At 39.7% G+C, this 14,674-nt stretch overlaps 1 protein-coding gene across 1 annotated transcript in view; it reads left to right on the top strand.

Annotated features, from left to right (window-relative positions):
• Positions 1-8,071: 8,071 nt before the first annotated feature.
• Positions 8,072-14,674, top strand: part of LOC306853686 (protein diaphanous homolog 1-like) — a 113,721-nt gene continuing 107,118 nt past the window's right edge. The window contains exon 1 of the mRNA XM_079391276.1: positions 8,072-8,625. Within this exon, the coding sequence (XP_079247402.1) occupies positions 8,524-8,625 (102 nt within the window). The 5' untranslated portion in view covers positions 8,072-8,523. The remainder of the gene's footprint in view (positions 8,626-14,674) is intronic.

Here is a 14,674-nt window from a genome sequence, read left to right as displayed (position 1 = left end):
TCATCACATGCGTGGTGTCACGGATGCCTGGGTAAAACCCTCACTGGATGGAAAAGGGCATGGCCACGGGAATGGTTTGCAGGAGAAAGGTTGTCATGGCAGATGCCTCCAACACAGGTTGGGGGGTGCTGTGCGAAGGCAAACCGACTTTCGGCCATTGGTCGAAAGCGGAGAAAAGGCTTCATATCAACTGCTTGGAAATGCTAGCAGTATGTCGAGCCTACCAGTTCTTCCTGCCAGACCTGAAGGAACAGCACGTGCTAATCCGCTTCGACAGCATGTCTGTGGTGTCCTATATAAATCACCAAGGAGGCCTCTCCTCGAAGCGCCTTTGCCTACTGGCAAAATGTCCTCTGAAATGGGCTCAGCCCCATCTGCGCTCGCTGACAGCGGCGCACATTCCGGGCAAATTGAACCAAGGAGTGGACAAGTTATCTCAGAGCAATGTTCCCTCAGAGGAGTGGATGCTCCATCCGCAGATCTTTGGCGAGGCTGAGATAGACCGTGTAGCAAATTAGCTCAAAGTGAGATGAACATAATTAATCATAACGGATTGTTATCAATCATATATTCATCTTCAGGAATTAACTGTAGCATTAATAGTACAATAAAATGATTTGTTCGTCCGCAGTACGGACTGTGTTAATCGTCCATTGACTCTAAGGAAAATTATTTCTCTGGCCACGAAAAATTATTTCCTCACTAGTACATCGCTCATAGAGCATGTAAGAAAACCGGAACTTTAAAGTGACCTTCTGTGAGCAGCAGACACAGACAACCAAGCGTGAATACATATGGATGTTTATTAAACTACACTACAGTGGAACATGCAACATCGAACTAGACACAAACATACACACATTAAACATAGATGCCAACACAAGGAAGGCATGTAGAGAGAGAGAGAGAGCGCTCGCGCGCAAGAGAGTGGAGTGTAATGGCAGAATTTACACATCAGCTAAACACAACCTGTTAGAACCATCAGATAATCACATCACCTTAATTAAAAGGGGTCGAAGCCTAGAAGCACATCTAAATAGTTAACAAGGGGTTACTTGCATATTGGTTTTGTTGGTGCTGAGTAAAGTGTCCTGGTGCATGTATAATGCATAGATTCTTGATGAATTCATTTAGGAGTGAAAGCTTCGTCATTCCAGCCATGGGTTGATTGGTCCGAAGTGAATTGCCAAAATTACTGAACTTAAAACTGGCGGAAGCTTGGACTCCCCCGAAAGGGGAGCCACGAGATTTCCAAGGTAGTATGTGTGTCTCCAGGGCTCTGAAAGTAAAGAGAAGAAGCGTGCCTTTTGGGTGTGGGAGAAGTTTTATCTGGTTTCCCTGTAACACCCATTTTGGTTAGTTTGACCAATAACAAGGCACATAGTTTCAGCGGGAAAGTGTTTCTTTGTCCCACTTGACATCTCATTTGCATGTTTTATGAGTGTTCTGCTCAATCGGTGTAATTCTTCCCACAGTACAGTAAAAATCATACGATGCATTTCACGATCACATAGTGTACATCATTGTTTGTGAAATAAAGAGCAGTTCATTTTCTCAAATAACGAGTTGTCACTAGGCTAATATAATAAGGAAACACATGCATATACAACATGGGGGGGCAACCATTGGCAATTTAGCACCCATGTAAAGGTCGAATGTGGGGCCAAGTCTGTGAATTATATGCAAATGTAAAAAGGCTAAAAGGGGTCTCTTAAGACATAAAGTCCCAATGACCATCAAGGATCATAAGCAGATTCTACAACCTCTTTGCCTCAGGAGCCAACTCTCGCTACCTGACTTATTATTCGAAGATTGAGGATGCGTTGGCCCACGAATGGCCCAAACTCCTCCTTTACGCGTTCCCCCTGATCAACCTGATTCCACAGGTTATCAGGTGAATCAGGGAGCGGGGACACAAGGTCCTCTTGGTGGCCCCCCTGTGGAAGAATCAACCTTGGTTGTCAGAGCTGACTCAGCTGCTCATAGCAGCCCCGTGGCCCATTCCTCTGAGACGGGACCTCCTGTCTCAAGGGAACGGGACAATTTGGCACCCTCAGCCCTATCTGTGGGCCCTGCACCTTTGGCCTCTCGACGGGAGCCCACGAGCTTCTCAGAGAGCATGCTAAATACCATTTCGGAGGATAGAGCACCGTCTACGAGACGCCTCTATGCCCTTAAATGGGCTGTGTTCTCCACGTGGTGCCTGAAAACCCATCTGTGGTGAAAACCCATCTACCTCTGACTTATCGTTGGTTCTGTCATTCTTGCAAGAATTGCTGGATAAAGGACGTTCCCCGTCCACACTCAAGGTCTACGTAGCAGCTATAGCGGCCTCATACGCCCCTATAGCAAGCCAGGCAGGAACACTTCAGTTGTCCACTTCTTGAGGGGTGCCAAGAGGCTGAATCCACCTCGGCCCCTCACAGTCCCTATATGGGACTTGCCCACAGCCCATATAGGCTGTGGGCAAGTCCGCTACAGTCCACTACCCTTCGGTTCAAGTTCAAGTTCAAGTTCAAGTTCAAGTTCAAGTTTATTTGTATAGCACTTTTTACGATACAAATCGTTGCAAAGCAGCTCTACAGGAAATTAAGTTTCCACAATATATTTATATATTGCAGAACCTTAATATATTTAACTTATGGTAATAAGTAAAATTTGGTATTGTGTATGTTGTCTGAGCTTTGACATCCTCTGAGGGGTTGGCATTATCTTTTCTCAGGTGTTCGGTCATCTCAAATCATTTAAGAGTTGGATCCAGACTGAAGCTTCTGTAATTCCTAGTTACCACAGGATGTTAATCCCGTGTCAGAAACAGAGAAACAAATAGAGACATAATTAGCGTAGCTGCTGTTCCATCTAAGCAAAAATTATTTGTTCAACCCAAGCTAAAGAATAATAATAATGTACATTTGATCAGATATAACTGCAGTACAAGATTATAAGATGCAATATATGAATGCTTGGCTAAAGAGATGTGTCTTTAACCTAGATTTAAACAGAAAGAGTGTGTCTGAACCCCGGACGTTATCAGGAAGGCTATTCCAGAGTTTGGGAGCCAAATGTGGAAAAGCTCTACCTCCTTTAGTGGACTTTGCTATCCTAGGTACTACCAAAAGTCCAGAGTTTTGCGACCTTAGGGAGCAGGTTGGATTGTAGCGTGGTAGAAGACAAGTTAGGTACGCAGGAGCTTAACCATTTAGGGCCTTATAGGCAAGTAATAATATTTTGTAAATGATACAGAACTTAATAGGTAGCCAGTGCAGAGACTGTAAAATTGGGGTAATATGATCATATTTTCTTGACCTGGTAAGAACTCTAGCCGCTGCATTTTGGACTATCTGTAGCTTGTTTATTGAAGATGCAGGACAACCACCTAGCAGTGCATTACAATAGTCCAGTCTAGAGGTCATGTATGCATGAACTAGCTTTTCTGTATCAGAAACTGGTAGCATGTTTCGAAGCTTGGCAATGTTTCTAAGATGGAAGAATGCTGTTTTTGTAACATGGGAAATATGATTTTCAAAGGACAAGTTGCTTTCTAATATAACACACAGACTTTTGACTTTAGAGGACGTAAATTGTAATCCAAGAGATTCTGTTTACTGTTTATTTGGTCCAATAAGTAATATCTCTGTTTTATCTGAATTTAATAGGAGGAAATTATTGGTCATCCAATCTTTTAAATTTTTTACACAATCTATTAGCTTAGTTGAGAAGTTTCATCTGGTCTTGTTGAGATATGTAGTTGAGTATCATCAGCATAACAATGAAAACTAATCCCGTATTTTCTAATAATAGATCCTTGTGGTACTCCATACTGGTGATAATTGAGATGACTCCCCACTTAAATTAACAAAGTGGTAGCGATCGGACAAGTAGGATCTAAACCATCTTAAAGTCTGCCCTTGAATAGCAGTATAGTTTTGTAATTGATCTATGAGTGTGTCATGGTCTATAGTGTTGAACGCAGCACTAAGATCAGGTAATACTAGCAATGAGATGCAGTACGATATCTATATCGGTAAGATCAATTCCATGCGAAATAATTAATTCTAGCGTATGATTAAAATGATGAGTGGGCCCGGTGACGTTTTGCTTGACTCCAAAAGAGTTTATTAGGTCAGTAAACGCAAGTCCTAACGCATCATTTGTATTATCAACGTGACTGTTAAAATCTCCGACAATTAGCACTTTATCAACATTGACCAATAGATCTGAGAGAAAATCTGCAAATTCTTTTAGAAAATCTGTATATGGCCCTGGCGGTCTATACACAGTAGCCTGAGCAAGAGACAGGAGAGATTTATTTTGCATATCTAACAGTGTAACATTAAGCAGAAATATTTTGAATGACTTAAACCTCCTGTATCCTGTTTTCTGAGTAACACTGAGAATATCACTATATATTGTTGCAACACCGGTGCCACGACCAGTCTGACGGGGCTCATGTTTATAACAGTAGCTTCATGGAGTAGACTCATTTAGACCAAAATATTGATTTGGTTTAAGCCAGGTTTCAGTCAGGCAGAGTACATCAAAATTATTATCTGTGATCATTTAATTTACAATAACTGCTTTTGGTGTGAGTGATCTAATGTTTAGGAGCCCAAACTTTAAAAATTGCTTTTGTTCATTTATTTTTAATTTTTCTGGTTTAATCACGATCAGATTTTTTCTAGATCCTGCATTAAATTTATATTTTGACCTCGCTATTCGGGGAACAGACACATTCTGTATAGATTGGACAAAGCAAGTACTTCTATCTTTTAATTGGGTAGAACAAAAGTCATCATAGTAGTTATTTGAGAATTGGCTTACTAGTCATATGGAGCGTAGCGTCCTGGAGATGTTGTCCAACAGGAGTTCCGCTCCGACTCTGCTGGGGTGCAGGCCATCAGCACGAAAAAGCCTAGGATGCTCCCAGAAAAGATTCCAATTATAATTCCAATTATTAACAAAGAGCAGTTACTGTTACTGCAGTTACTCTCGTCGCCCTTTAGGATCGCGGGTATCTGTGCAGAAACATCGAGAACACGAGCACCGGGGAAACAGTGAGTGTGCACTTTACCTTCAGCTAATGTAGCACGGACGTGCCGGACGATGGAGTCTCCGACGATCACAGCGTCGCGTTCCATCTCGTGGAGGGGAGCGAAGTGGTTCCAGGTGAAGATCTCGAAGTCCGGAGGTGGAGAGGTCGTCGCCCAGGGTCTGGGTGCGATCTTCCGCTGCTGGTGCACCCAGGGTCCGTGGCGTCCCGGCGCCGGAGTGAAGGACATCTGGGAAGATCGCATCCTGGGTGCACAGGGTCTGTGCAGAGAAACACACAGAGTCACTGTCGCTAAAGACTGCTCTGCTCTTAGCACTAGCGTCGGTCAAGTGAGTAGGAGACCTGCAGGCGTTCCCCACTAGCCCTGCCTGTCTGGAATTTGGGCCTAACGACTCCAAGGTCGTCCTGAAACCTGGTGTGCCCAAAGTGCTTTCCACTCCATTCAGAGCTCAGGTCATCATGCTCTCCACGCTTCCTCCCTCTGATGAGGACCGAGAGTTATCCTTGCTCTGCCCTGTCGGAGCCTTGAGAATCTACTTTGAGCGTTCCGCCCACTCTAGGAAGTCGGAACAACTCTTTGTCAGCTCCAGTAACCACACCAGAGGGTGTCCGGTTACGAAGCAGAGGCTCTCCAGATGGATAGTGGATGCTAGCTTACTCGTCCTTGGGCCTACAATGCCCCATCGGAGTACGAGCCCATTCCACAAGAGGCATCGCCTCCTCGTGGGTGTGGTTTAGTGGTGTGTCTATTACAGAGATCTGTGCGGCAGCCGGCTGGGCCTCACCGTCCACATTTTCTAGGTTCTATAACCTGGACGTACCGGCATTACAGGCCAGGGTCCTCTCTGCTTAATGGCACATTTTTTACATGGGAACTTTCTGACCGAGAAGTCTTGGCCGCACGGCGCTCAAGCTCTCTGATTGGTTACTTGTATGTTTCGGCCCAAGGTGCCGAAATGCAAGAAGTTCTGGAACAATTATCCAGGCCGGGCGTGACCTCTTTGAGTTTAGCCTGCTTAGGCCTTGGAGTTATTGTTATGCTTCCCTTAAGCATTGATGCTTGAGGAGGTATAAATTGAGTCGTTACTCTATCAGCACGGCGTGATTGAACTGTGTTCCCATAGCGTCTTTAGACAAGATGCAGTACGAAGTTGAGTATCTCAGGGAACTGAGGTTACGACAGTAACCGAGTACGGTTTTCTTTTTAGAGCTATTCAAAATCAAAGACAAAACAGGTTATATATGAGATTTATTATGGATTTTATTATATAATGAAACATCAGACAGTATCAGCATTGGCTGTGGTGTACTATCACTATAAAGTGAAAATGGTTTGTGTACACAGGGAGTTTCCTTTTTGGAGATATCCAAAATTACAGGCAGAACAGGTAGAATAAGAGATTTTGGAGGGCCTTTATTTTGTAATGCAACATCAGATCGTCTTGAAACTCGTTGAGTGACACCCTGGGACAGTTGACTGTCAATCTGAACTGAAATTATTCTGTGGAAACAGGGAGTTTCCTTTTTAGAGCTATCAAAAATCACAGGCAGAACAGGTAGAATGTGAGATTTGGAGGATGCGTTGGCCCACGAATGGCCCAAAACAATTACACACTGGGGTAGTGCACTGTCAGTCTGAATTCAAATTGTTCTGTGTAAACAGTGAGTTTCCTTTTTAGAGCTACCTAAAATCAAAGACAAAACTGGTCATGAGGGCTTTTATTTTGTAATAGAAAATCAGACAGTCCTCCTGACATTGGGCAAATTACATTCTGGAGTGGTGTACTGTTAATCAAAAGTGAAACTTTTTGTGGAAACGGATTTTTCATTTTATAACTATGTGAGTTTACAGATAAATATGGTTATATGCAAGTTTTTATTTTGTTATTTCTCATAAGTTATTTTCATATTATTTGGAAATGCTACATTTAATATTACTGAACATTTGAAGTCATTTTCATTTTATCAGACCGTTTTTTAAACATTTGTATTATTTAAAATTTATTTATTTATTCGTTCATTTATTTATTTATTTATTAATTTATTCATTATTGACAGAGAAACTGGTTTAATAAATGAATGCCAGAGATCGCTTTTCCTTTGATCTGAGTTTTTACACGCTATTACTGCAAAGCCTAGTATATGAGCGCACCACAAATAGCGTGGCGGCTAGAATGACCGTGTTTTTCAAAGTGGAGGCTGGCCTGACTGCAATGTTTAAAACTCCACCTTCAGTTTACAGTTCAAAGTCAGACTGTATTTATTCCCATGAAGAGAAAGCGAAACGATGACTCATGGAGTGAAATGATCTTCTGCTCACCAAATTTTTTTTTTTTTTCATTAAATACAATAAAAAGTATTTATATTGTGAAATATTATTACAATTTCAAATAATTGTTTCCTATTTCAATATATTTTAAAATGTAATTTATTCCTATGACATAAAGCTGAATTTCCAGCATCATACTAGTATTCAGTGTCACGTGATCCTTCAGAAATCATTCTAATATGCTGATTTGCTGCTCAGGAAACATTTCTGATTATTATCAGTGTTGAAAAACTGTGTTACATTTATTTTTTCACGATTATGTGATGAATAGAAAATTCAAAAGAACCGTATAGTTTATTGTATTAATTAATTTATTAGTTTATTATAATGTCTTTACTGTCACTTTTGATTAATTAAATGCATCCTCACTGAATAGAAGTAGTACTTAATTTTAAATAATAAACTTGTTTTACTATTTATAAAGGTGTTATCACAGCTGAATCAGTGTAAAATCCTTATTGGGACGTCAGTTTTAACATCTGGATAATCCATTATGAGGATAGCTATATGTATCACACAATGCATATGATAATCTTTAACTTTTTTAAAGCCATTTTGAATTTGTATTTTAGATGACTGACACGTGAGGGGTCTGCAGGGGTCAGTGTTTTTCTACCTGTGTGTGACACACTCATGCAGGTGTGTGTATGTGCACATGTTGGCTCCGCCCATCTGACCTGCCCAGCACACACAGGAAGAGAGGAAGAGAGAAAGAGAGAAAGCGGAAAACTTCAGCTGATCTCCTCACGGCTGTTCTTACGGTCTGAGGACTTTATCATGACGCGCCAGGACTTTATATCAATCATCAGAGGAATTCATGACAGATCTATAGATTGACAGCGTGGATCTTTAGGTTTAGAGACTTAACGCGTTGTTAGTTTATTCGCGATCCAGACAAATTTGCGCCAAAACGCGCGTGCGGACGCGGAGACTTGTGCGCGGAGATCATCGCGGGCGCGTATTGAGTCACGAAAGGTCCGAGACCAGCACACATCTGTCATCCGGACTTCAGGGTTCAAACTTCCCTCCTTTTCCTTTGTGCCGGAGGACGAGCGCAAGCCGGCGGCGCGCAGCAGCACCAGGCCGCGGGTTAAGGCGCCCTGAGCGGGCGTTCGAGGAATAGAAGTGATTTTACAGCACAAAAATGGATCCAAACTCCGCATCTGCTGGTGCTCCCAAAAGTGGGAAAGACAAGGAGAAGAAAAGCAAGAAGAACTATGACGACGGAGACGGAAAGAAGAAGTTTGTAAGTGTTTGATGCTCTTATTGTGCTGTGAGTAGTCTACTGTAGTGAAGCGTCAGGGTGTTTGAAAATAGATTTATGCTTGAACCAAGCTGTTTATTAAACTCGGAGATGTTTGAATTCACATTTCCTATATGAAATCATGAAGCTCTGATCAGTTTGAGAAGTTTTGCAGCTGCTCGCGACGTGCTTCGTCCTCTCTGATGAGGAAGTCGAGTGTGTTTTGAAGCATCACTGTTCCTTCAAAGGGTTACGATTATCAGGAAGGGACCTCAAACGTTCAACTCTAGGAACGCTGAAGCTCTTTCGATTCAGGAGACTTTTAAACCCCCAGTTTTCTTGCTAGATAGTAACATATAAAGTATGTGTTTAGACAGTGGAAATACTACAATGGAGTTTCATGTAAAAACCATACTTTGAAATAAACTATTTTACCGCGACGTACAACATTGTTTCACTGCGAAATGAAACATTGTTTCAGTATAAAGCGCTGTCTGTAATAACGTTCTGTTTCGAAGTGTAACGTTGTTTTAAAGCGGTTCCAGCGTAACATAGTTTCATTGTGGCTTTCGTGGTGTCACTCGCACAAGAGGAATTTTATTGCCTTTGGGTAAATAACACTTGGAAGTTGGAACTGGAAAAGGGCGAATGAGAGGGAATTCTGTGACGTCATAAAGGAGTGCTGGAGCTCGAGTGTATGGGGGGTGTTTGGAGGGCATTCGCGTGAAGACTCAAGCGACGCCCACAGCTGCACACTGTATAGTGTCTGATCTTCCAGTTATCCTTTCCTCGCATCCACATATGTGTAGCCTGTATGTATACTTTTACAAATAGTGTGCAAAAAGTATGAGGAAGCAACCATAAGTCGTTCCTTGGTTGTTGTTTTTTTTTTAGTGCTTCATAGCTTGAAAAACTTACTGGTCAAAGTACAGTGCAGTATGTAAAGGAATGTAAACTATATTACACACCTAATAATACACCATATCAGAGATTGTGAAGAAACTTCATTAAATTGAAGAGAGTTCAGCCACAAAAAGGAAATTTGCTCACACTCAGGCCATCCAAGATGTAGATGAGTTTGTTTCTTCATGTGAACCGATATGGAGAAATGCATCACATGCTCACTAATAGATCCTCTGCAGTGAATGGGTGCCGTCAGAATGAGAATCCAAACAGTAATCCACACCACTCCAGTCTATCAGTTAACATCTTGTGAAGTGAAAAGCTGTGAGTTTGTAGGAAACAAATCCATCATGAATGTATTTTAAATTTAAAGTGTTGCTTTTGACCCAAATATGAGTCCATGATCCATAATAACGCTTCCTTAAGTGCAAAAGTCGCCTTGTCTGATTCAGAAAGCAACATTTAAATGCAAAAACAGTTCAAGACTGGATTTGATTATTACAAACAAGTTAATTGATGACTGGAGTGGTGTAGATTACTTGTGGATTATTATTATGTTTTTATCAGCTGTTTGGACTCTCATTCTGACGGCACCCATTCACTGCAGAGGATCCATTGGTGAGCAAGTGATGTACTGCTACATTTCTCAAAATCTGTTCCCATGAAGAAACCAACTCATCAACATCTCGGGTGGCCTGAGGGAGAGTACATTTTCAGCAAATTTTCATATTTGGGTGAACTATTCTTTTAATTGGAGAAATCATCCAGATTTTCATCACATGGAAATGGAAGGTCAAGTTGAGTGAATTGTATTGCATGAGATTGCACATTTTGGCAGATGTAGTGGGATATGTTTATGCAGAATATAGTAAGATGGTACCATGCTACTCCAAACAAGCCTTCGTTCTGATGGAAAACTGATATTGCATCATTAGACAGTGTTTCCATAGAGTCCCAAACACACCTGGTGTGTTGTAGTGAAACTCTAGACACTGATGTGAGGAAACCGTAAACCATCACTGTATGTGTGAACACGTGGGGTTTCTGTCTGGTAGAAGCAGAGTGCTTCTTTCTACCATAATTACCACCAGAACACCATACCATTATACAGTAACCCTATGAAGTCTACTGTAGTGCATTTTATACTCAAATTTCTAAGGCTTCTAAATTATCAACATGATCAAAACTATGCTGATAAACCTGCCACACAATCTACTACATGCCTTCTGTCATCTGATTGATACTTTAGACTTTTTTAGCACGTAAAAGGTCTTTTAGTTTAATTGTACAAACATCCACCTTCAGCTCGTACTTAAGTGTCTTTCTGCTGTGAAATTTTTACAGATTTTTATCAAGTAAACGTAAGAATACCTTTCATGTATTTAGAAATATTTCAAGATGAACACTTACTGGACTGAAGCGATGTAGCTTTAATTGATTATCCAGACATCATTTTATAGAAAAATCATGAGTATGATCATCAGGCTTTTGAGGAACGTTTGTTCATCTCTCAATCATCGTTGTAAAATCGTTGTAAAAAAAAGTTGATATGACTCCTGTCCTTTATTTTCTCCATTTAAAAACATTAGACATTCTTTTGCTTATTGTTAATATCAGTGTTGCTAATTATGCTTTTTATAAATAAAATGTTTTTGTTGTAATATGAAGATTAAATTTAACACGAAAGACTGTTAATTTTCAACCTTTGTTGTTGTTAAGATGATTGAAAGGAGGAAAATCCTAAGTGAAGTATGGGCTTCTCTTATTTATTTACTTTATAACAGTAAATAAATATCGGTTCAGCATATCGGTTATCGGGCACATAAACATGCAAATAATTGGTATCGGTTATAAAAAAATCAATGTTGGTCGATCACTACTTCTTACTAAGACAAATTATTGGATATACAGAGTGATGATTGATATATCGTTTTATGTAAATATCTGCTATACTGTTATAAAGATCTCATGATTTACATGGCAATCACAATTTCATCTTACTTTTTGTCCATATAAATAGCATCTGCACCAAACTGCATATTTTTGTTCCGTTTGTCTCTCTGAATAAAACTGAGCAGATTTTTTCCTCCGTATTCTCACAACATGAGCCATAAAAGTCTGGTGTATCAAATATGATACAAAACAAAACCAAATAATTTTTGGTTTTGTTGGTTTTTTAATTTTGTCTTCACTAGACTAGACCGCCTGTTATATACACGAACACTGGACTCAGCTCTCTTTCGCGCATTCTTACACATTTGAATGGACAAATACACACAGAATGATATCAAAATATCCCATAAATACAATCGGTTATGTCTTAAGTGAACTTAAAGAGTTGAGAAAGAATACAAGGGTGCATTGGATCCATGCATTGACAGCAGCCGCAGCCATTAATGTTAATCAAAGAACAAAAGAATAGAAAATCCCTCACTGATCTTGACTGAATCACTTTTGTAACCTCGGTTTATATTTTATTTGTCGTTTTTCAGCGCTGACTACCATAATGCCAACGTGCATCTATGTATGCGATTTTGGAGATGCGTTCCAATCCTATTTATCCTCATTTAGGCTATAGACCTATTCTATTTTGATCTGCAGTTTAAAAGTTAAACAGAAAAAAGAAAAATAGTAGCACTGCATGCCTTCCTGAATATTTATTTAAACGATGTATAATGATGAAAAACCACAAACATGACGTTGTAATTAAAATACGCAAATTCCTTCACAACGCACATTTTTACCGTTTTTTTTTTTAAACGGTGTATACAGTATAATTAAGCTGAGATATAGCACTTTAAATTCTTAATTAATTTGCAACAAAACTATAAAGTTTTGTTGCAAACAGATTAATGCATTATAGTTCTAGCCTAGGCCTATCTCAGCATGCACGCGTTTGGAGTTTCGGCAGCCCAACACTGAAAATTATATTGTGGGCATTGTATTTTGAATAATAAAACAAAAACTATAAAAATTTAAATACAAAAATTAAATTTAACAATTACCCCGCTTCTAAATAAAAAGTAGTTATTTTTATTTAGTTAAAAACGGGCCAAAATAGACCTCTGAACTAGACTACCGGAAAATAAAAAAAACCCTCAACGTTTTTGCTCAGAATTCGTTTTTAATCCCTGCATGATTTTAGTCATACATGATAAATATCAAATAGCCTACGTTATAGCTTGACTACAAGTTTTAAAACAACGCAACAAAAGAACATTATACTTACCATCATGAAATGTCTACACAGTGCCAAAAAGAAAGAGACATCGGAAAATAGGCATATTTTATTCAAGATATTAAATTAATGAATGAATGGAGGCATTTATTAATGACATCAACATGCATTTATCATGTCCAACTTCACCATGATGAACTTAAAATTGGGTTCTATTATTTTTCCTCAACAGTTCTCCTCAAAAAACAAAATTCTTTTCAAACTTGATAAGAACAGAATGGAAATTATTAGCAACACCAATATAACAGTAAAGCTAATGTTTTCTGTTAGTTTAAACACAAACTATGAAAAAGTAAAAACGAAACTTTAATGTGGCAATAATTAAGACCAAACTGAACTGAACTGTGTTTATGGTGCATGTCGGCAATGTTGTCTCGGCTGGGGCAGGGCGTGGTGGAGGTGGAGCTTGGGTAGATGATATTATCGGATATCGCGATATTTTTTTACGGCGATTATCGATAAGATATTTTTGACATATCGCCCAGCCCTAGGACAAAGAAAATAAATTTAGGGGGGAAAAAATGAAACAAATAAGGCTAAGTATACACTAGTGCATTTTTGTTTTAAAATGCATACATTTTGCTATGGTTAGGCCTGTTGCGTTTGCCATCTAAATAATAGGGCATCTACATATTCATATATATGGTTGTACCTGCATGATTGGTCATGTGACATGCGTTTTTGATTGTGTAGTGTGGACAGAGATCGTTTCTGAAATGGTAGTGAAAACGCTAGTGTAGACGAGGACCGTTTTCATTTTAAAACAAAAATGCACCAATGTAAACAGGGCCTAAGTAGATGCTTTTTTTCAAAGCTGAATTTGTATTTTAAGAGGCCTTGTGTTGCTTCTGGGGTTTAGATGATTTAAAGTCTGCTCTGATAGTTCAGTGTTTAGCTCTCTTGTGTTTATTTCACATCGATTGTAGCCCTGAAAGGTCTTAAAGTTCAGCATTTCAATTTCCATCGCAGTGAAGTCACACTCGGGCCTTCAGACGCTTCATTTATAAGTGTGTTCAGTAGCGTGGAACAGTTTTGTGCTTGGGGTCTGGAGCCGAGCGTCCTTGTCTCTCATCTGCCCTCTCAATGGTTTCATACTCTCCCTTCAGCAAGGATGTCAAACACACACGCACACTTGCTGCTGGTGTTTTTCTATAACGAGCAGAAGGTCGTGTTTTAGTACGGAAGTCATTTCTGTGAGGGAAATTGGATCAGTGGCTGAATGTCCGCAGGTCACCACTTACATTTGTCCCCTGCTGAGATACACCATGGTCCAACGTCTCTGTTTGATGATGTCATATCCTCTTCCCCTGCCTTTACAGTTCATCCCCAGAGATCATAAGTACACGATTTGGATATTATGTTGTTTAGAGAGCAAACATTCTTTCCCGTCATGCACAACCCCTTGGTGTCCTCTCGTGCGTGTTGAACTTGTAATCTGCGTTGATCTCGGTAGGGCGTCTGACTCTGTAGCGGAGCAGTTTTTCATTAAAAGGAAAGAAAATGGAAACGTCGGCTGTGTTTGCACAACAGGACATGTTTGGTGTTACATTCTCATTGTCTGGGTCGTGACTCTTGAGTTATCAGAAATCCAAAAATAACTTAAAACTGTCAAAGAATAACACACATTTGTGACCCTGGATCACAAAACCAGTCATAAGGGTCAGTTTTCTGAAATTGAGATTTCTACATCATCTGAAAGCTGAATAAATAAGCTTTCCATTGATGTATGGTTTGTATAATATTTGGGCGAGATACAACTATTTGAAAATCTGCAATCTGAGGGTGCAAAAAATCTAAATATTAAGAAAATTGCCTTTAAAGTTGTCCAAAGGAAGTTCTTAGCAATGCATATTACTAATCAAAAATTAAGTTTGGATATATTTACAGTGGGAAATTAACAAAATATCTTCA

This window comes from Barbus barbus (genome assembly GCF_936440315.1).
Source record: "Barbus barbus genome assembly, chromosome: 33".
NCBI lineage: Eukaryota > Metazoa > Chordata > Actinopteri > Cypriniformes > Cyprinidae > Barbus > Barbus barbus.
This window is presented reverse-complemented; position numbering and strand designations above follow the sequence as displayed.